At 49.5% G+C, this 21,256-nt stretch overlaps 1 protein-coding gene across 3 annotated transcripts; it reads right to left on the bottom strand.

The window, feature by feature from the left end:
- Positions 1-283: 283 nt before the first annotated feature.
- On the bottom strand, positions 284-20,693 carry FZR1 (fizzy and cell division cycle 20 related 1). Of its 3 annotated transcripts, none has more exons than XM_051639813.1 (14): positions 20,630-20,693; positions 12,057-12,199; positions 10,854-10,979; positions 10,569-10,632; positions 10,061-10,188; positions 9,548-9,630; positions 8,521-8,704; positions 8,260-8,325; positions 7,696-7,798; positions 6,850-7,034; positions 5,749-5,982; positions 5,562-5,666; positions 4,324-4,416; positions 284-3,433 (listed from the first exon to the last, which is right to left on the bottom strand). In XM_051639813.1, exons 2-14 carry the CDS (start codon positions 12,123-12,125, stop codon positions 3,392-3,394), a joined length of 1,482 nt encoding a protein of 493 aa, XP_051495773.1. In that variant the 5' UTR covers positions 12,126-12,199; positions 20,630-20,693; the 3' UTR covers positions 284-3,391. The 3 variants fall into 3 exon arrangements, with proteins under 3 accessions (XP_051495773.1, XP_051495772.1, XP_051495774.1); XM_051639812.1 differs by having other exon boundaries at positions 12,057-12,202; positions 20,630-20,656; XM_051639814.1 differs by lacking the exons at positions 10,854-10,979; positions 12,057-12,199; positions 20,630-20,693 and having other exon boundaries at positions 10,061-10,249.
- Between the last annotated feature and the right edge of the window lie 563 nt (positions 20,694-21,256).

Raw genomic sequence — 21,256 nt, 5'->3', positions numbered from 1 at the left:
GGCTGTGCCAGGACAGGGACACCTTTGATCCTTTCCTGGCCTGCAGAGGAGAGCTGGGCAGGGAGAACTGGGGCTGTCCCTCCTTGCTTTTCCAGCAGCAGGAAAGCAAACAGGAGCGAGCAGAGGGGATCCATCAACCACAGGCAAGACCTGGGCTGAGAAAGCTGGGACTCCAAGAGCGAGGGGCAGCTGCTGCAGGGACCCTGGGGGCTCTGAACCCAGCCTGGGCAGCTCCGGAGTGACCAGGGACTCATAAAAATGAAGCCATAAAGCCCAGGAGACATAAATTCACAACTTGTTTAATGCCAGTTAGATCGTTTTGCATGGAAAAGTTACAACGCTCTTTATGGTTTTTGTTTTCCCACCATATGATGTCATCTCTATAACAATGCCACAAGGTCACAGACGTTATCACACAGACTCGAGGAGGGCCCTTTCAGTGCTCACAGCTCACACACCAACACCACAAGCTCACATCAGCTTTGCTCTTTTCCCCAGTGAACAGGCCACAGCAAACTCCAGCTGCAGCGTCACAACAGCGTCACGACAGTGTCACCTGCTCCCCTGCTTGAGCTGGGACACACACACACACCCAACACACCCTCTGGCAGTGGAACCCTGCAGGGAGCACGGCTGGGGACTCTGCTCCTGCCCTGCAGCCACCATGGTGGGGTGGGGGGAGGACTCTGTGCCAGCTTTCCCACCAAAGTCCATCCAACAGCACATTCCTGCTGTGCTCGTTGCCAACACAGACTGGCCATGGCTTGGCAATCACTAGCCCTTCCTGCCAAGCCTGAGAAGTCAGGAGGAGTCAACCTGCTGCCAAGGCAGCTCCAAAGGGAGAAAAGTGGTGCAAAGTCCCCAGTGAGAGAGGAGCAGGATGCGGGGATGGAACAGCAAGGGGCTGTATCATCTCCCCCCACAGCACCCCCAGGTGCAGCACAGATCACATGTTCCCACCCCCTAGTAGCTCCTGAGACCCCTCTGGGGAGACACCTGTGTCACAGGGCAAGAGGCAAACCCCCCTTTCATCCCCCACCCCCAGGAGGCCCAGGGTAGCTCACCCTGTGCCCCCTGCTCGACTCCCTCCTCCTGCTGCAGAACAGACAGAAACCAATGTGAAACCACCCCACAACTGAGACCTCCTGAGTGCCCCAACCATCTCCTCCTTCCTGGAGAAGGAAGCCACATCTCCTGAGGCCTGCCTGCCAGGATTTAGGCAGGAGGCAATCCACACCAGACAAGAAATCCACAGCAGCAGCTACCAACCACCTCCACCCATGGTGCAGAGACCCCCCAGCCCCGGGCTCTGCTGCCCCACAGGGCAACACCCCACAAGACAGACACAGTGACAGATCCTGCCTCAAAGCACATGGCTTTTCACCTCAACCTGCTCGCCAGCTTCATGATCCCACTTTGACAACACCTCAGTGCTTTCCAGTGACTCTTCCACATCAAGTTCAACAGGGCCAGTGAACGCAACGTGCAACAAGACAGGGGCTGCGAGGCCCTTGGATGATTTTCAAACCAAGCCCCAGGCTCCTGCAGCAAGACCTGCAATGATGTCCTTGTGTTGAAACTGCGTTTCAGAAATTACATCAAAATTACATCTCAGAGACAGCAAAGCTGCAGGGTGAAGATGTGGCTGCTATTTTGGGCTTTGGAGACTGGGTGCTCAGGAGCAGTGAGGTCCCAGCCAGTGCCTCCCAGAACCTGCAACACACAGAGGTAGCACCAAGAGCCTGAGCCAGGCACTGGTGTGACAGCAAACGTGGTCACACACTTGTGGTCAAGACTGCAGTGAACAGAACAGCCCCTCACCACCCTTCCCCACAGCTCAGCAGCTCACCCTAAGGATACCAGTGGCACTGGGGAGAGACAATCATATTTCTACCACCACCCCTACAGGCTTGTTTCAGGGAAAGAAGGGGGGAAAAAAAAAAAAAAGACAGAAAAGTATTGCTTATACACACACTCCAGAGAATAGGTCAAGGTCTATATACACAGCCAGGAAAATCTGAATGAGAACAGGAAACAGCACTGGTATCCCAGAGCACTGGAGAGGGCAGGAGGCAGGGACAGTGTTGGCACACACAGAGACACAGGCAGGAAGGGGCAGCTGCAGCCAACAGCTTCTCTTTAAATTAAAAGCATCACATACACACAAGTGCTTTGCATCACATCCCACAGCACTCATCACACGGGCTCCAAACACAAGCAGGCACTCTCTTCCCATACAGCTTAAAAAAAAAAAAACAACAAAATACACACAACAAAAAACCCCAACAGGTCCCTGGCTTTGACTTGGAGATTAAAAAAAACCAAAACAACAAAAACAAAACACAAAACACAAAATTTCTTCCTTGCTTTAGGTAAGGACCCTGCCTCTCACCCAGCCGTGGTGTTTCCCCCCCTTCCAGCCAGAAGAGGCCATGCTCTCTCCAAAAACCAGACTTAACACCAGTTGTTTTGTTTCCCAAACACGTCTCCACTGCTTTTGTCCTCAGGAAGACTCCAGAGCAACCAGCCTGCCACAAACAGCACCGTGGGAAGCTCCACAGGCGTGGTGGTTGGTTTTATTTTTTAGCCAGTGTTTTTCCTCTCTGTGAACTAAAAGGATCAGCCCAGAACATGCAATAGCAATTTGGGAACTTCTGCATGTGCTCCCTCTGAGGTGGAGTCTCTTCAAGTCTCCTCCAAGGTTTAGAGCCCAAACATGTACTTGTTTGAAGACAGCTGTTGAGCATGCCAAAAATCAAGCTGCTTTATGGAAATGATCATATCAAGTACCACAGTACCTATCTGAGGGGAAATAAGAAGGGTAACAAGAAGTTCTCCAGCTTCTTACAGGGGATGCCAGGCTATCAACAATGCCCTTAGATAAGCAGAGAGGCCAACACCCAGCCTGGAGTTCTCTTGCACCAGTTGTATTGACCAGGTCTGGCTGGCTGCTACCTCCAACGATGTCCATCCCAGGGCAGGGGGACCCAGAGCAGTGTGTCACACCTGCTTCCCTAGAGGCAAGGACACTCATCTCTCCCAGAATGGGACAACACAGCAGCTGGGATGGTCTTGGTCCAGTCTCAAAGGTCCATGTCACACATGCTTGCTCCAGGACACAACACAAGAGGTGGAGGACACTGGTTTAACGTGTCCCTTGTACCCGTTTCTCTTTATGAAGGACGAAGCTGTAAAACCTTTGGCAGTTCCCTCCCCAAGCCCATCCCAAATACTGCCTGCCAGGGATGTAATGAGCATCTTGGGTCCGTCCTCCAGCCCCACCAGTACTGCCTCCCCATCTGGCTGATCGTTTGGGGTTCCATGCACACCAAGGTAGTGGTTTGATCCTGGTATGGCAGGCTGTGGTCTCCTGGGTGGCAGTAGATGGGGTTTATCGTATCCTGGTGAAGAGGTTGAGAACAGATACAGACTCCTGAGAAGAAAAGACAAAGCAGGTGCTAAGTGCTCCACAGCTTTGTGCTGCAGTGCTAATCCCTGGGCTTCTGCTTTGTTGTTTTGGTTTTGTTTGGGGTTGTTTGTTGTTTTTTAAATAAAAAAACCCGCTAATCTGCTGAGGTATCTCCAGCTCAGGGCAGGATCTGAGCTCATAATTCAAAGTCCAACACATAAATATTCCCGTGTTTCTTTTCCAACTGATAATAAGGAGCACAGCAGGCACACGTGCCATTCCCAGAGCTTTGTGGGAAGTTGCACCCCAGAGCCTTCAGAAGCCATGAGAAGCAGTAAGGCTGGCTCCCTGCAGTTCATTCCTGCAGTTCCCTGCCATTCCCCCTGAGCTCATTCCTAGAGATCCCTCTGACATTCCCCACTGTCCCTGCCAGACACCCAGGAGAGCTCTGAGAGCACCTGGCACAGCCTGCTTTGGTGGTGATGAGCTGTCAAGTGGCAGCAGCCACAATCCCATTTCCACCCAAGCCACCATTCTGAGCAGTTCCATAAAGAGCCAAGGAATGGCCACCTCTGAGGGCAGGTCAGCTCATAGCTGAAGCAGGAGGGAGGGGAAGATGGTGGGCTTAGGGGGAGCTCCCTGAAGTGCTGCTGTGCTCAGCAGCCCAGTAACAGGCAGGAGAAGGACGTTCTCTCACACTGCCTCAGGCACACAGAGGCAATGTCTTATTTCATCTGATGACTACAGATCCCTTTTCATCTCAGCAAAGTTTAACTGCATCCAGCCTTCCACGTGCAGGATATGTGAAGAGATCAGAGGCAAGGCAGCAGAACAGAGCCAGCCTGAGCCGAATTCACCCCTGAAGCTGAGCCTCCTGCAGGACACAGCTGCAACCACCCACCCAACAGCCTCACCTTTGTGGAGCGAGTTTTGCTGAAGACATTCCAGAAGCGCAAGGTTTCATCTCCAGCTCCTGTGACTATGGCCTCTCCATCAGGGGACATTGCCTAAGGCCAAGAGAGAACAGCCTTCAGCATCTGTTACATTTTTGAGGTTGAAAACAAATCTTCATTGGAACAGAAGAGAGCTATTCAACTCTCCTTCCTGCTTGGCTGGCAGTGAGAAACCAAACAACTACCTCTGCTTTCCTGTGCCTTCCTCGGTCCCAGTAGGTGCTGACTCGAGCACTTGCATTTTACTCATGCAGCTGTGGAAGACTTGGGGGGAATCACCATAAAAAGGATTCTTGTGTTAAGAAATCCAAGAAACTAGCAGCTGATGCTGTTCCTCCCTGGATTCTAAATGGTGTTGAGGCAGGAAGTGTGATATTTGACTGGCCTTTGCCAGCTCTGTTAGTCACTTTCGCTGGAATCCACCTCACAAAACTGTATAAGCATATTTATCATCTCTGCTGTGAGATGTTGAAACCCCATGTAACAAAGGACGTATGAAATCAGTGGGGATTAACTGCATTTTAATGACTGAAAGCAGCCAATTCTTCCCTTTCTGGAAGTCACCTGTGAAAAAGTGTACAGGTCTTACAGGAACAAGCAGAGATGCTTGTGCTTCCTCAGAAGAGTTTTGGCAGGCTTAGCTCTTTGTTAATAAAGCCTCAGATTTCCATAGCAGCAAATCAAAGTATCCCTTGCAGGCAAGAAAACCAGACACAGAGCATTCTCCATTAGGGCAGCATTCATACCTCCACTCATCTCAGTGCCACAGGTTGCCCAGCCTGTGGCCTTAGAGTCTCATCCTGGTGCACATGCAGCCAGACAAGCAGCTGCAGAGGTTTTCATAGAATCATCCTGGTTGGAAGGGACCTTGAAGATCATCAAGTCCAACCATAACCTAAATACACCAACCATAACCTCACCTACCCATTCAGTGCTTCAATCATGTCCCTCAGCACCACATCTCTATTTCTTTTCAACACTTCCAGGGATGGTGGCTCCACCACCTCCCTGGGCAGCCTGTTCCACTGCCCAACCCCTCCTTTGGTAAAGAAACTCTTTCTGATCTCCAGGCTAAACCTCCCCTGGTGCAGCTTCAGGCCATTTCCTCTGGTCCTGTCATTACTCACTTGAGAGAAGAGCCCAACTCCCATCTCCCTGCCACCTCCCTTCAGGTAGCTGTAACCATGGGCTTCACTTACCAGGTAGAGGACTCGGTAGGAGTGCCCCGTTAGCTTCGCTACTTGAGTTAACGAGGGGTATTTCCAGACGAGGATTTGGTTCTGCGAGTATCCGTGGGTGCTCACCTGGAAGGGGAGAGAGGAGAAAATGTGCATCGTGCTTCCTAACACAGAGCTCAGCAGCAGGACAGCACAGGAAGGAACTCACCAGCTCGTTGGCATGCTTGGACCAGGCCAGGTTGCAGACCTGGGAGCCCGTGTCGATGCACTGCAGGGGCTGCCCCGTCAGTGTGTTCCAGAAGCGGATGCAGCGGTCGGCCGTGCCCCCCCCGGAGGCCAGGAGCCCGTGCTGGTGTGGAGACCAGGCAATGGCTTTTACTGCTGCAAGATGCTCCGTGTACTGCTGGACAGGACTCAGGCTGGAGTGATTCCAGACAAGGAGCTGGCAGAGAGGAGAGACGTGATCAAACTTGTGCTGCAATTGTGTCCACAACAGCCACAACGTTGCGCTGGGACTGATGTGGGCACTTGGGCAACAAGATGATTTCCCACAGCTCTGCCCAAGCACATGCAGCTTCACTTGGCATTTACAGCCCTGGAGCTCATCCCACCCTGCCACCACACTCAGCTGAGGAGCTGTTCTCCCACGGGGCCAGGAGGAGGCTAACAGTCCTTCAGTTAAGCTTACTAAGCCTAAGACAGTGTCACAGAACATGAACTCAAACCCTTCTTTGCTCTCCACGACTCTGTTATTCCAGAATACATTTAGAAATATGCTGAAGTTCATCTGCAGTTATTCTGAGCAGGAGGAACTCAGTACAACCAGGCTGTCACACAGACACTGGGCAAATTCACTACCTAGCAACCCACTCCAAAGGGCTCTGAACACTGCTTCTCCACAACAGATGCTTCTTCCATATGGTGCTTCATGAACTCCCAGCCCATAACTTACACAGCTCCAAACTCGGGTTCCTTCTGCATGCATAAACATTATTGCAACAAACTTGACTATATGCAACCTAAACAAAATCAGGAAGCACAGCTTAGCAGGAGCTTTGTTGAACTCAAACCCTGGAGTCAAGCTCTAATTAGCCAAATACAGAAGCAAAATTAAATTTGCCTTTTTAATTTTATTAGGCAGAGGAGACCGAGTGGAAACTTAGTATGACTTATGTTTGGACACAGCCCAACAACTGAAACAAAAGCCTTTTTCAGAGAGGCTGAATATCCTTAAAGAAAGGTGGCCTGACCTTTCTTGGTGAAGATCTAGAGACACTGAACCTTGCGTGACTCCTTGGAAGTACGATACCTTATTATCATTCCCACCAGAGGCCAGGAGCTGGTGGTCTGTTGACCATTTGAGCCCACAGACCTCCTGCCTGTGGCCCTGGAGCCGCCGCTCCGACTGCAGCGGGGGGGTGCGGATGTCCCTCTGAAGGATCATCCTGTCCCTGCTCCCAGAGGACAACTGGTCAGCATTCCATGCCAGGGCACCTGCAACACAAGCACAGAACGTTGGGGAAGTCCTGCAGGAGCAGGTAGGCAGGACACAGCCACCACGAGGTTTAAAAGGAGAGAAAATTAAACCCCAGTGCTCAGGGACCTCCCTTATGCCCACTGAAGTCCTAGAATAGCATGCAAAGGGAGATTAATCTGCAAAAAACATACTCAAAAGTATCAATAATCCCATTTCACAGTGCAGTAAGGCAGAGAAATTGAACTTGGAAGGTGCCTTGACTTCCCAAGTCTCACTCCAGAGATTCAAAATGCCTCTGAGCAAGAAAACCAGTCCCTGCAAAAGAAGGGAACTGGAAATCTCAGTGCAGAGCAGCCTGTCTGCAGGGCTGAAAGCAGAACCAGTGGCAGTAAAAAAATGTTGTAACCAAACCTAAAATGCCTCAGACATAGAGGAAACACCTGCTGCAATACTCAGCCACCACCACACCCAAGATCAGAACACCACAATTACTAGATGATAATATTTTGAAGACTGCCCAAGACATAGCAAGGAATAAATATCAATTCTGGTGCTTTTAGAGTTCTGCTATTTCAAGCAGATCCCTTGTTTACCAGGGAAAGCAGATCCCTTGTTTACCAGGGAAAAGTTCAATCATGAAGAAACAAAACGTGAAACCTCTGCCTCCCAGCTCCTTACCAACTCTGGCTGTGTGCCCCTCCAGCATGGAGAGTTTTTTTCCTGCAGCTGCATCCCAGATCTGTACAAAGCCCTTGTGAGTGCCAACAGCTACCAAGTTCCCCTAGAGAAGGAGAAAACCACGATCAGCAAAGCCAGTAAGTGAAGACAGACATAAAACGAAAGCTAGAAGCTGAGGAAAAGGCTTGAGATAAATCCCACAAGATGGAAAGCACCCAGAGTTCTTCCATCTTACACCTTTTGCCTGCTGAGTGGGCCAAGCAGCCTGGTTGGAATGTATTTATTCTAACATTTTACTGTCAAGACCTGGAGGAGGGAATTGGCTCTTTCTCCCTCCCACACCTCTTAGCAAACACCTCAAGAAATCTCAAGATACATGAGGCTGCTCTTCACCCCCTCTGCTTTAGCTGAGAAATAGTGCAGACAGGAACACACGTTTGAACTGTGGTGCATACAGGGAGTTTAGGAAAATACAAGAAAATAACCCAAGAAGTTAAAACCAGGCTACAATAGTGTCCAAGTTACACAGATTTCAACTGTCCTTGTTGTCCATGTGATACTGACCCTTTCTGACCAGCCCACAGATGTTACAGAATCTCCTTCCACAGAGAGGTCACACAGCCGGGTTACCTTGGAAGGAGGACAGAATGGAGTAAGAAACACTTGCCAATATCACATGACACTACCAGCTGCCTTCCAAACTGGTACCCAGTTTGGGATAGAGCACTGCAAGTGCTGAATCCCTCACACAGCACCGAAAGATGCTACAGCTGGAAAGGACCTCCAGCAACAGGTACCTCCCTCTCCAGACACTGGGCCATTTACCTGGCTAGTACAGGCACTCCAGAGGTAAACACAAGTCCCAAGGCCAACACTGAGGACATTAAGAGATGACCAGTCCACCAGGTTCAGGTAGAAATCATCTTGCAATTCTGGAGCATCCAGCACTTTGAAAGGAATCTTTGAGATTTTCCGAGTTGGTTTTCGAGGTGATCTTAGCAGCTTCTGACTGTTTGTAAAAAAGGTACAAAACCAGCTACAGGATCTTACACATTACAGCACGTGGCAGGCCCTGAGGCAGCTGCTCCTTAAGGCACACCTGCACTGCTACAGAAATGCACAATGAGGCCACAAAATTCTTTCCAGCAGGTAAGACTGGAAGAATTAGGTTCTGCTTCTTTAAAGGAGTCAGGGAGCAAACAGGGAAACTGAGTACTGGAAGTTGGCCAAGACATACTAAGTATCAGGCAGGTTGGGCACCTGCAGGAAGTCTTAGAACTTGAATGTTCCTTATTAGGGCCATGAAGATGATGGGAAGGCTGGAGCAGCTCTGCTCTGGAGCCAGGCTGAGAGAGTTGGGGTGTTCAGCCTGGAGAAGAGAAGGCTCCAGGGAGACCTTAGAGCACTTTCCAGTGCCTGAAGGGGCTCCAGGAAAGCTGGGGAGGGACTTGGGACAAGGGCAGGGAGGGATGGGATGAGGGGGAAGAGCTTCAAGCTGAAAGGGGGGAGACTGAGATGAGATGAGGGAGAAAATTCTTTGCTGTGAGGATGGTGAGACCCTGGCCCAGGCTGCCCAGAGAAGCTGTGGCTGCCCCATCCCTGGCAGTGTTGAAGGGCAGGTTGGATGGGGCTTGGAGCAGCCTGGGCTGGTGGGAGGTGTCCCTGCCCATGCAGGGGTGGGACTGGATGATCTTGAAGGTCCCTTCCAACCCAAACCATTCTATGATACTCATGATCTCCCCAGATTTCCAAAACCAAGTCATGTGCAATTTTGGGTGCTGTAGAAAGAAGCTGTAGAGAACCTCACTGTCCCAACCCTGCCCTTCCCACAGCCTGTGAAAATCAGCATTACCTTTTGTTGCTGACAGGAGACAGGGAATAGGGCGAGACCTCGTTGCCATCATCTGGACTCGAGCGCTTTGTGCTGAGTGAATACTGGGAGAAGGAAACACCCCAGTGAGGACCCAGTGCCTACAGCATCACCCAATATTGAGCTAACCCCAACACCAACTGCCAGATTTTCTAGACTTTTCTGTTCCTCCCTTTCCCAGATGCTCTGGAACCATACAAAAAAACCAACAACAACAAACCTCATCTCCACTGAAGTCGAAAAGCTTGACTGGGTCACTCACCACACTGTCCAAAACAGCCTGGTTCCAACTCGCCTTCCTTGCCAGCAGAGGAACCAGCAGCACGTTGCTTGCTGCAGATACTTGTGTTCTCTTTACAGGCCACCAAATTGTGTCAGCAAAACTTGGTTGAGCCACAACACTAACTCACTTGCACTAGCAGCCTGGCAGAGCTGAGTGCTTTGTTCTTGTGATGCGCAACACCCAGTGGTTTTAGTGCAAAGGAACCAACTTACAGTGAAGAGAGACTTCTTCTCTGGGGTGGATGGCTGCAGCCTCCTGTCTTCTGTCTGTGGGTCTTGCACTTTCTCAATCCCTGCTCCTAAGAGCTCGTTCTTCAGCAACGCAGAGTAAGCAAGGCCATCTGTGAACCCAAACCAGCACTTAAGCAGGGAACTCTGAAGTGGCAAACAGCTCTGCAGGGCCTGGTGGGATCACACATTCATGGGGCCTCTTAATAAGCCTGAAGTCACAATTAGCAGCAAGCTTCTCCTCCCTCCACTCCAACAGGAAAGTGCTTCCAAGGCACAATAAATCAAGGGACACAAGTAGGCTCTCATTTCCCAGACATCAGAAACCTAGAGAGGTGACACCAGGGAGGTTCACTCTCCTGGTGTGTGGGTTTCCTAAAGCACCAGTGTGAGTTTTTGCATAAGCATGAGAGTGTTCCCTTGATTTCTCAATTTGCCAATATCTTGAAATAAAAGCTACAGGTGTGACCCAGTGGTAGGAAGGTGGTCTCACCTTTGCCATTGTCTGATGTAGCATCCTTTGCTTTTCTATTTTGACTGGGTGATTTTTCATTTTCCTGAAAGAGAAAAAACATGCTGTCACCAGACAGAGACCTCATGGTACATGGTAAAATAACAAAGAAGTCTCCTAGACCACAGAGCAACCTGCTGAAGACATGCTCTTTTGGGGCAGCAAAAGATCATGGTGCAGAAGCAAGCAGAGCCATGTCAGCCAAAACAAAACACCCCATTTCCTCAGTTCCAAAGCTGGGATGTAGGAGAGAGCAGCAAAACTCACATTTATTCTGTGGAAGTTGATGCTCCAGTTGGCCCCAGCTCTTGAAGGAATGAATCTGTCACCATGCTTACTAGGAGAAGACATTGGAGAATTGGAAGGCGTCAGGGTTCTTCTCATCTCTGCTACCTGAATTGAAGATTAAAAGACACAGACAAGAACAAGTGTTGATCACAGCAGGGGGCTAAAAAACATCAGTGAGGTCCTGTCAAAGCTGAACATGCCTAAGTAGAAGAGCCAAGCATTAGTTTACTCCCTTAACAGAACTAGTAAGCATGTCAGAGCCCAACTGTCATGAGAACTTCTGTCAAAAGAAGGAATTAAAAGAAGGAAAACAGCCTCTCCTCACTGCTCCTTCTAACACTGACATTGTCAAGGCAGACACATGGAAAGCTGGAGTGCAGCAGACTGCAGAGTGAGCAGCAGACTCCTCAACTGCAGCCACATTCTTTTTCATAAAATAGCTTCTGTTGGAAAGCCCAGCTCAGAACTGGGCTAATTTCAAAGTTACATTCAAGGTCACAGCCTCATCCAGTTGATTTGCGGCATCTCCAAGGACAATGACCCCCTGAGCTCCCTGTCACAATCTGCAGATGCTCTCACTGTGAACATTTTTTCCTAGTATCTAACTGGAATTCCCCCAGCTGCAGCTTCCATCCATTGCTCTTGATCCTTCACTATGGGCCTCTGAAGGGAGTCAGACACCATTTTCTCCATAACTACCCACCAGATAGTTGAAAGCAAGAATTTCACCCCTCCCGAGTCTCATCTTCTACAGGCTGAGCAACAAAGGTCTCAGCATCCTGCTCCAGCCCCCTGACCATCTTGGTGGCCTCTGGTGGACCTGCTCTAGCTCTAGTCAAGACCCACAGCTGGTTTGTTTGTTAGCTCCCAACTTTTTACATTCCACGTGTTCTTACTGAGATTATTTAGTAAAAAGGCATTACTGAGCTACATAAAAATACCTTAACTCCTTTTTGCAACCTGAACTGAGTTTAATCTAAAGCTTTGTTGAAGTCAAGTCATTTGGTTATTCCTAGAACAGCTCAGGAACTCACACCTGCTCACAGCCCAACAAGAGACTTAAGGTTTGCTTCAAAGAGGTCCCACATCTTCCAAAAGCTCAAGTGAGAACAGACACAGGCAAGAAAGACACCAACTTAATAGTAAGAGCAAGAGCATTAAGCACAGCCCCTTGGTACTCACGCAAGGCATTGTGTTCTCATTCTGGATGTTGATTTGGCGTAGGAGGCGTCTCTCATAATCCTGGTCCATGGTGGAAAACACAGAGGCTGGGAAGGCCAGCAGGCTCAGGAATTTATGGTCATGAAGTCCAATCAGTAATTAGTCTGCTGCAACAGATAGGGGAAGAAAACCCCCAAAATATTACACCCCTTCCTGCCACAGCAGCCTCTTCAGAATCTCCTAAGCCTGTTCTTTAAACTTGAGACCACTTTTCCCACCCAGAGCATTGGTATCAAACCTGTGTGGCACAGCAGAGGGCTGCTAAGGAAAGTGGTTTTCTGTATTATTGCTCTCAGCTGCTGATTTGTGTGCTCAGGTAACCAGCATTTTGTGCCTGAGAGGACCCAGCTCACACTCCCTCGTGCTTTGTCCACAGCTCAAGTTGAGACAAAAACGCCGACGCCAGAAGAAACGCACCAAGTTGGTCTCTCAACCCAAGATAAACATCTCCAGAGGGAAAGAAGGAATCCAACACGTGATCTCCAAAAAATCCCTGTAACACCCAGGCACCTGGAATCTGTGCAGGATGTAAAGGGATTTTCATTTGCTCTTATTGTCTAAATATTTATGGCAACTGGCCTGAGTCCCAGCTACACAGACGGTGTTGCCTTGAGAAACAAATGTGGCAAAGTCCAGGAGGCAACGGCTCAAAAGGGGCTGTGCTGGGAGAAAGCTGTCAGGCCATGCACTGCCATGCACTGCTCACAGCCTCCTGAGCCAGCCAGGAGGTGTACAGGGAAAGGTTTGCCTCCAAGAACAACAAATCCACACAGGGTTTACCATTAAAAACTGAAGGCAAGGTACCACACCAAGAGGGGTACAGCAGCACACACTGTGGTCATGGCAAGAGGGGAACTGGAAAAGGGAAGATTCAGGTGAGACATTAGGAGGAAATTCTTCACTGGGAGGGTTGTGAGACCCTGGCCCAGGTTGCCCAGGGAAGCTGTGGCTGCCCCATCCCTGGCAGTGTTCAAAGCCAGGTTGGATGGGGCTTGGAGCAACCTGGGCTGGTGGGAGGTGTCCCTGGCCATGCAGGGGGGTGGGACTGGATGATATTTAAGGTCCCTTTCAACCCAAACCAGCATGGGATTCTATAAGGTGTGATTAAGTATTACAATAATCTATGAAATCAGCTGGAGAGCAAGACAAAGCACTCAGACTCCAGACCTCACTCCTGTAGTAGCCAGCAGAGCTGCTTCCCTTTCATCTAAGTGGTTTGTGAGTATTGAAACTTGGACTTGTTACAAGTGCTGAAATGCAGAGGCCTTTTCTTTGCCATTAAGCACGACAACACTTTCACAGGAGCATCCCTGAAATAGTGCCAAGCTGTTCCTGAGTACACCTGCCTACCTCTGCCACCTCCTCCCCCAAGCACTCTTCTTTAATTTAATACATTTCTCCCATATGTTCTTTTAGAGGCAAAACTGGAGAAAGCTACCAAATTTCACAGTAACCAGCTTCCACCAAGTGAAGAGCCAGAGATGGAATGATTGTGAGTGGAAAGTTGGAAAAGTCTGTGATGTTATTAATGAAGCAGGTTAAAATATAAAACAGTGTCAGACACTCTCCCTTGACTGTGATTTATTTGCATTGTCCTTATCTACCCACGATCTTCCAAACCTACCTCAGATGCTAGCAGGACCTGTCAAACCACACATTTCAACAAAATGCCCCTTTCCTTTCCTTTTTTAACAGCATGGATAGGGATCAGCTTGCAGAACTACAGCAGATATGGACAAGGAGCAAGATGCACCGTGCATGGCCAACCTGAAGCAGAGCTGGTCTGCACTGAACCCAGAGGAACAGTTTGCAGGAGGAGCAGGATCAGCTGGGAACACCACACATTTGAAGCATCCTCCCAAAATGGCAGCACAGGACTCATGACAGCTCAAGATCCAGTTACATGGCAATGTGACATTTTTAACTCTGGATGTGAAACACATTCATTTTCAGAGCTTTTCATGTGAGTTCCCATCTGTACAAATTTCAACTACAACTTCTAATCAGAAGTGTGAGCAACAGAATAAACCATGCAGGCACTAATACTTTTAAGCCTCAAACAACCTTTCAGGCTTTAGATGCTTCAAATTAAAGCATCCCCATAACATTAATCATATTTGAATTACCAAGACATCCTCTACCCCCTTGGGCCCTGTCTAAATTTGGAAATATATTAAGTTTTTTACATTTAGAAGTTCTCATGCCTTTAGTATTCTTAGAGTCTCCCACTTTCATCAGCACCTCTCAGGTTTAACACTTACCTACTCAATTACTTTCCAGTTTTAAGAAGAATTTCTGGATTTTTAAGAAGAATTTCTGGAACAAAAAAGGGTCAGAGATTGTCCAGCTCTTGCTCTGCTCACATCTTGAACAGACAGAGCCAACGCAGCCTGTGTGTGTTACCCCAACTTCAACACTTGCTAAAAAATCCAAATAGGTACAAGCTGCCCCTCCAATAACAGAGAAACAATTTTGCAAAACAACTGCCTTCATTTCACTGCCAACCCTGGCATTCTGCATGCTGGCTTATTAAAAACAGATCCATACTGGAAAAAAACACAAACATTTAAGTAATTGAATACATTAAGGTTGGGTCAATAAAAACAAAAGAACAAAATGCACTTGTTCAGCACTGTAACTTTGCCTAGAAGTATTGTTCTGATAATAATGTGAACTGTGATAAAATCCAGCCAATTCAAAGACAGGACACAAGGTACAAGGAGAAAATAAAGTCAGTCAGAAGATAAATTCCTTCCAAGGAATTAAAAAAAACTTCAATGAAAACCCACTTTTCTTCTCCAAGCATAAACTACATAGTAACAATATACAAAAAAAAGTATGTCACACATACAGCTGCTCAAGAGCTTTTCTAACTTCAACTAAAAGTTACAGTCCACACACTCCTAGTTCTCATGGCAAAGCCTTTCTTGGTTGCTTCACGGGAAACTGAAAACCCACCCACTTCCCACAGACAAATTTAGTTAGCAAGAGCCTACCCCAAACCAGAGTTGCTACCTTCTCTTTGGGCCTGTGTTTAAAGGCTCAGGTTTTGAGGTAAAAACATGTCATTATTCAGGTGCTGAATACTTACAAGCTGTGAGGAAAAAACCCATAATTTACCAAGGGGAAAAGGATGGAGTAAACAAGTACTCAGTCCTCTAAGCCATGAGTAGCAAGATGAGAAATCAAACTCAGATGTTTTGCCTCCCCAAAGCCAAAGTTTTCATCTCCCAGTGATTTATCTAAAACCCATTACTAGGCAATGCTTGCAAATCCAAAAGTTAAAAATCTCAATTGGCAACAGAAGCAGAAGCCCACGTCTCTCTGCACCCCCCTTGGCCAGCCCAACCCTTGCTGACCATACCATGAGCTGGTTTGGCTCCCTGAGATCACAAAAAACCACCCCTGACCCTAAAGGGCAGAACTTTTCTGCTGGTTCAGAAAGCAGCACCTGCACCTCAGCCTGGAATACTGTAAGAGTATTTCCAGCTATAGATTCTTCTCTTTCCCAGACTTTTGAACAAGTTGTAAGGGGAAAAAAAAAAAAGCTAAACAATGGCATTTGTGGCATGGAACAGTCAAGCCTATTCCAAATGCAGCCAGAACTCTAAAACCAGCTCCCCAGCACTAAAGCAGATATGGACAAGGAGCAAGATACTCCATGTGTGGCCAACCTGAAGCAGAGCTGGTCCACACTGAACCCAGCTGAAAAGTTTGCACACCATACCAACCACTCCTTTGGATTAACCAGCCTCCCTTCAAAAACAGCAGCAGTACAAAAAGCTCCAGCCTTGTGTAAGTTTTCCCAATGTTTAACCCTTTAAAGTTACAAATACGCAACTTCTTATCCAGCCATTTACTAAGATATTAGTCTGAAAAGCTCTTTAAGATTAACCATTTACAGAAGTATCCCTTAAACAATGGAAACTGGTAAAGCTTTATTTCCAAACAAAATACAAACTTCACTGCCTTGCACTTGTCAAAGATTGTTCAGGTATTGCAGAGACCAGGACACCAGCAAGCACAAAATTCCTTCAGTTGTGGTGACAGACAAGATCTCCACACTTCAGCCTCACTGCAGAGACTTTCAATACTCCACCAATAAACCAAGGCTGTTTCTGCAAGAACTACCAGGTTGCATCAGAGTCTTTAGGAGCATAATATGTAGGTGACCACTCTTCACTGAAGGTAAAAAATTCATGTTACTTCTGCCTTTCCAAGGCATCCTGCTAACAAGTGCCTCCTGCCCAGGGAGCTCACAGTCCCTTTATATATTTGCTGCCATCAGCTCTAGAACTCCCCTATTCCCCAAATGCCAACTTCTGGGTGACCAGCAATGGGTACCAGCTGAATTCAAGTCTGATTTGAAAGGCAAAGTGGCTCAAAGGCACAGCCAGGGCATTGTTTTCACCTCCTCCCTGCACTCAGCCTCCCAGTCTGTAGCAGCAGTACAGAAGCTGGAAATGTTGCAATTCCACACTAAGCGTAGGAGACAAGTGGCACACACAGCTCTGTGGCTCCTGTCACTTCCAGTGGCAGGAAATATCACCCCTTCCCCACAGGCAAGGGCCCAACTGGTGATTCAGATCTAAGGTGACATGTCTGACTTCCCGCAGCTCATACTGCGCCTCCACCTCTGCTCACAGACAAGCTACAAGACTGCCCTTCCAGTCAGCTTCTGAAGACCATTTAAGGCTTTGCTGTCTTCTCCAAAGCAATGTGCAGTCCTTCCAGGATGACAGAGGAACTCTGACCAGCAAACCACAGGGCAAAGATGCTAACTCGGGACACTCAGGTCACCCAGTGCAGCAGGAAGCCTGTGTGAGCCAAGCATGAAGTGTTCAAGACAAAGAGCTCAGGACGTGGCACAGACTTTTACACACCAGTTGGAACTCAGGATTGCAAAACACATTCAGGGAACAGCAAAATCCTACTTTGGAAGAGCCCTTTCTAAAATATAAACACCTCCTTCCACTAATAAAACCTCTCAGGACACCATTATAAGCCTAAAAGTTTTTCACCAGGATTTACATACACAAAGTAGCTGTTCTTCAGTGCAAGCCCTCATCTAAGGAGAAGATACCAGGAAGTCTACCAAGAACTTTGGTTGCTATTGCTGCCTCTTTTAGGTGGGTGATGCTCAGATATCACCATCACTTTCAGCACAAAGGTTTTTCAGAGTCCCCCTTCTCTGGAAGTAGAGAAGGAAAGCCAAGAGTCAAGGCCTGGCACACTGTGCTCAAAAGACAAGTACCTTTTCAACTGTTCCACTCCAGGTTCAAATACAATGGTGATGGTCAGTTATGGAGAACAGCCTGAGTCTGCAGCCCAGTCCAGTGCTGCCCCCAAGGCAGCAGCCAGGCTCTGAGCTGTGGGGTTTCCAGCTTTGCTTCAGCCAGTTTTTAATAAGTAAGGAGAACTGCAGGTTGGTCACTTTACCTTCACAGATGAAGTTTTCATTCAATACACATCTCACTGCAGTGCACTGTAGCCTGACAGGAGCACAGAGTTCAACTAGGCAAACATGACATTCATATTCCCAGCAGGGGATTTCTCAGAAAATCATCACCTTTAAAATCGTTTTTATTGCCTGCAGGTAGTGATTATTTTGTCTTTTCACCAGGCTGCTCCATAAACAAGAGGGACACACCTGCTCCCAGGGAATCCAAAATAAAGTACAAAGTCTCCAGCAGTGCAGGATGCCTGGGAAATACATGGAGCATGAAAACTTAACACGTGCTCCATGAGGAGTCACCTCAGTGTCACCTCCTGCCTGTGGGTCAAAGGCAACCTCTACATCTAAACAAAACATCTCATAAGAGGTTCATCTATTATGAAAGCAAAGCAAATAAGAGGCAGCAGAAAAAAAAAAATCCTCCTCTGGTTTTAGAGATGCAATAATTAGCAGAGGTACCTGGATTAAGCAGCATTTCAACACCTCTTCCTTTCTGGCTGTCACAAAGATTCAATTCTCAACACATTCTTCTTTGAGGTTTCACCCCAGTCCCTGATACAACCTGTGCCAAACTGACATGCCTAGATGCTACCACCCTTCCTGGCTCTCTCCATGCCACCCAGCCACCACCCCTCCCCTGGGACAGGAGAGCAGAGCTGCTGGCAGTTGCTGGCCCTGGAAGCAGAGGACAAGTTGCAGTAACAGCTCTTATGTTCCCATTCTCACCTGGGGGCAGTTTTCCCCACATAAACACACATTTTGGACAACTCCCTGAGCAGGCAAGAGTTGTCTGCTTTCAGCTGCTCATCAACTAGCACGTGATGACACCCATTTTAGTGATGCCCTAGAAGATATTTACTCATTCTGCATACCAGGAAGTGTTCAATAAGGAAGTGGGGATGAATGGAGCAAAGAGCTTGGACCTCAGGGATACAGGGTCTTTAAAAAGGGTGGAGTTCTTCCACATCAGGCAGCCTAAACTAAAGGAGAACTGACTTAAGAGTAGAGGGAAGCACATGAGAGATGAAGGCTACTGTATGAATGTTGTGACATTTTACCTTCAGGACTTGTTTTTTTTTGTTGGTTTGGGGTTCTTTTTTTTAGTAGTTTATAAGCTCTGTGTATGACAGTATTTCCTAGAGCTACTAGCTTTAATAACATTCAGCTTCACATGAGAAAAATATAAAAACTGACAGAATATGGTTGCTTGATTACCTTTCAAAACAGAGTCCAAACAGCTAAGACCACCAGCTCTAGATAAAAGGTCTGCTTTATCAGAAGCCTTATCAGAAGGCAGGGCACTAAAAGCCAAGATTAAAAATTCACCAGCAGCCTGGTCCATGGAGTTCTACTGAAAAGGTTGGGCAATTCAAAAGCCTGCTTCGTCACAACATTTAAGCTACAGGGTGCAATGGCAGCCCTGGCCAACCCAGAAAGGAAAGGCACAGAATTTAGAAAATGCAGCAGGTTTAGTCAAGAGACCTAGAAAATTCTACTATTCAATAATCAGTCTTAATACGAGATGTTTTGCCAGCAGAGGAATTGCTCTGTGAAGAACCTTTGGCACAAAATACCAGGCAAGCATCATTAAACATGCTAACTCAGCAAGAATCAGCACTTGACAAGAGAAAGGGAAGAACAGCTTTGAGAGAGCTACAAATCCAGGCAAAAAAAATCACCCACACTGTAAAGCCTGTGACACTTCTGACAAATTACTCCAAGACGATCCAGGAGACCTTGCTGTGCTTTAGTGACTCCTCCAGCAGAATGTCTCCCCTCTCACCACACCTGGAGGATGCTCACTGCAGACTTGTAAGACCTCAAGCCTGTAACCTGCCGAATGTCTGTGCATTTGCAAAATGGCAACAACACATTAAAAAACAATCCTACCAAAAGACACGGTGGTATTTAGCTGACTCAGACCCCCAAACGTTAATGGATGGGCAATGGCACATCACCAACTTGTGTTGCACGTAAACAAGTGACTTCTGATAAAGTTCCTGTCATTGCTTGGTAGGTCCCCTTAGTGCTAGAGCCCATGCCATAAAAATCTCAGCTACTGTTCATGTTACCAACCTGATGAAGAAATCAAGAACTGGTGATGACACAGCAGCTGAACCAGCCCCTGGCTCTCATCACACCTTTCCAAAGCAGGTCAGAATACACTAACTGGATCAGGATCTACAGCAAGAGCTGTATCATAGAATTGCTTTGGTTGGAAAAGACCTTTCAGATCATCAAGTCCAACTGTTAACCCAGCCCTGCCAAGGCCACCACTGCCCCATGTCCCCCAGCACCACATCTACAGGGCTTTGAAATCCCTCCAGGGATGGGGACTCCACCCCTGCCCTGGGCAGCCTGGGCCAGGCCCTGACAACCCTTTCCATGAAGAATTTGTTCCTAACATCCAATCTAAACCTCCCCTGGCAAAACCCGAGGCCATTTCCTCTTGTTCTATCACTTGTTCCTTGGGAGAAGAGGCCGATCCCCACTTTCCTACTCTCCCCTTTCAAGGACCTGCAGAGAGTGAAAGGCTCTCCCCTCAGCCTCCTCCCCTCCCCTTCTCCAGGACAGCCACGGGCTGCACAGCCCCCCGGGTGCAGATGCACGATGTCCGTTAACAAACACGTCCCACCAGGGGATCGTTAAGGCACACGGAGCCCCCGAGGCAGCCGCAGCAGGACCGAGGCCCCCAGCGCAGCGACTGCGAGTTCCCTGGCAGGGATCGGGTCCCTCCTGTCAGGTCTGACAAAGCACCACAACAAAAGCGGGGCCAAGGCGATCCCGAGGAGCGCGGGCACTGCCGGGCAGCGAGCCCCGGGCACGGGGCAGGCCCAAAGGCCGGGAAGCCGCTGTCCCAGTCTGCCCGAGCTCGGGCAGGACCTCCCGGCACCGCCTGCGGAGGGTCGGTACTGGCAGGCCGGGCTCCGACCCGCAGCGTCTACCCCGGCCCCGCAGCCGGGCCCGCCCGGCCCAGGGCCCACAGGCCGGCGCTCCCGGGGACAGGGACCGGCTGCAGCCCAGCCCGCCGTGCCGCCCGCCCCAGCCCCGCCGCTCCGTGCCCCCGGCCCCGCCGTACCTGCCCGGCCCGGCCCGGCCCGGCCCCGCTCCCGGCCCCGCTCCCGGCCCCGCTCCGCCTCCTCCTGTCAGTCCCGCCGGGCACAGCGCTCCCCCAATATGGCGGCGGCCCGCGCGCGGCACGACGGGAGCGCCCCGCCCCCCCCGTTCGAATCAATACAGGAAGCGGCGCCATGGCAACGGCCCCGCCCCCGCGGCCGGGCGTGACGTCACCGCCCGCAGGATGACGTCATGGCGGCGAGGGGCTGCCCGGGGGGGGCTCCGGCCGCGGACACGGTGCCCGGCTCCGGGGGTCCCGGCGCGGCCGGGATGGCGGGAGGTGCCGAGCGGCTCGCAGGGAGGAGCGGCCCCCCCCGCCCGGCCCGGCCCGGCCCCGGCCCCGCAGCGGCTGCTCCCGCTCGGGGCCGGTGATGAAACCTCAGAACCGCGCTCGGCAGGAGCTGCCGCCCGAGCGGGGCCGGCGGGCACGGCCCGGGGCGCCGCTCCCAGCCCGGGGCTGGTGCCGGGGGGTCTGGCTCCCCTGAGCCCTTCCCAACACCAGCACCTGCACGAGGGTCAGCCTGAGCTGCAGACCCTTCCTGCTGCGCCTGCCCCTTTCGCTCCCGCTGCCTGGCTCTGGTGGGGCTCG

The sequence above is a fragment of the Apus apus genome, chromosome 24 (genome assembly GCF_020740795.1).
Source record: "Apus apus isolate bApuApu2 chromosome 24, bApuApu2.pri.cur, whole genome shotgun sequence".
In the NCBI taxonomy this organism is placed as follows: Eukaryota; Metazoa; Chordata; class Aves; order Apodiformes; family Apodidae; genus Apus; species Apus apus.
The sequence above is the reverse complement of the archived record's forward strand: the minus strand, read 5'-3'. Positions and strand labels throughout refer to the sequence as shown.

Excerpts from the sequence above, each read along its gene's own strand:
- FZR1 (XM_051639813.1), bottom strand. The coding sequence starts at position 12,125 with ATGGACCAGGATTATGAGAGACGCCTCCTACGCCAAATCAACATCCAG. Across the intron at positions 7,799-8,259 it reads CTGTGGGCTGGTCAGAAAGG|GGGAACTTGGTAGCTGTTGG; the intron begins GTCAGTATCACA and ends CTCCTTCTCTAG. Across the intron at positions 7,035-7,695 it reads GGGGCACACAGCCAGAGTTG|GTGCCCTGGCATGGAATGCT; the intron begins GTAAGGAGCTGG and ends CTTGTGTTGCAG.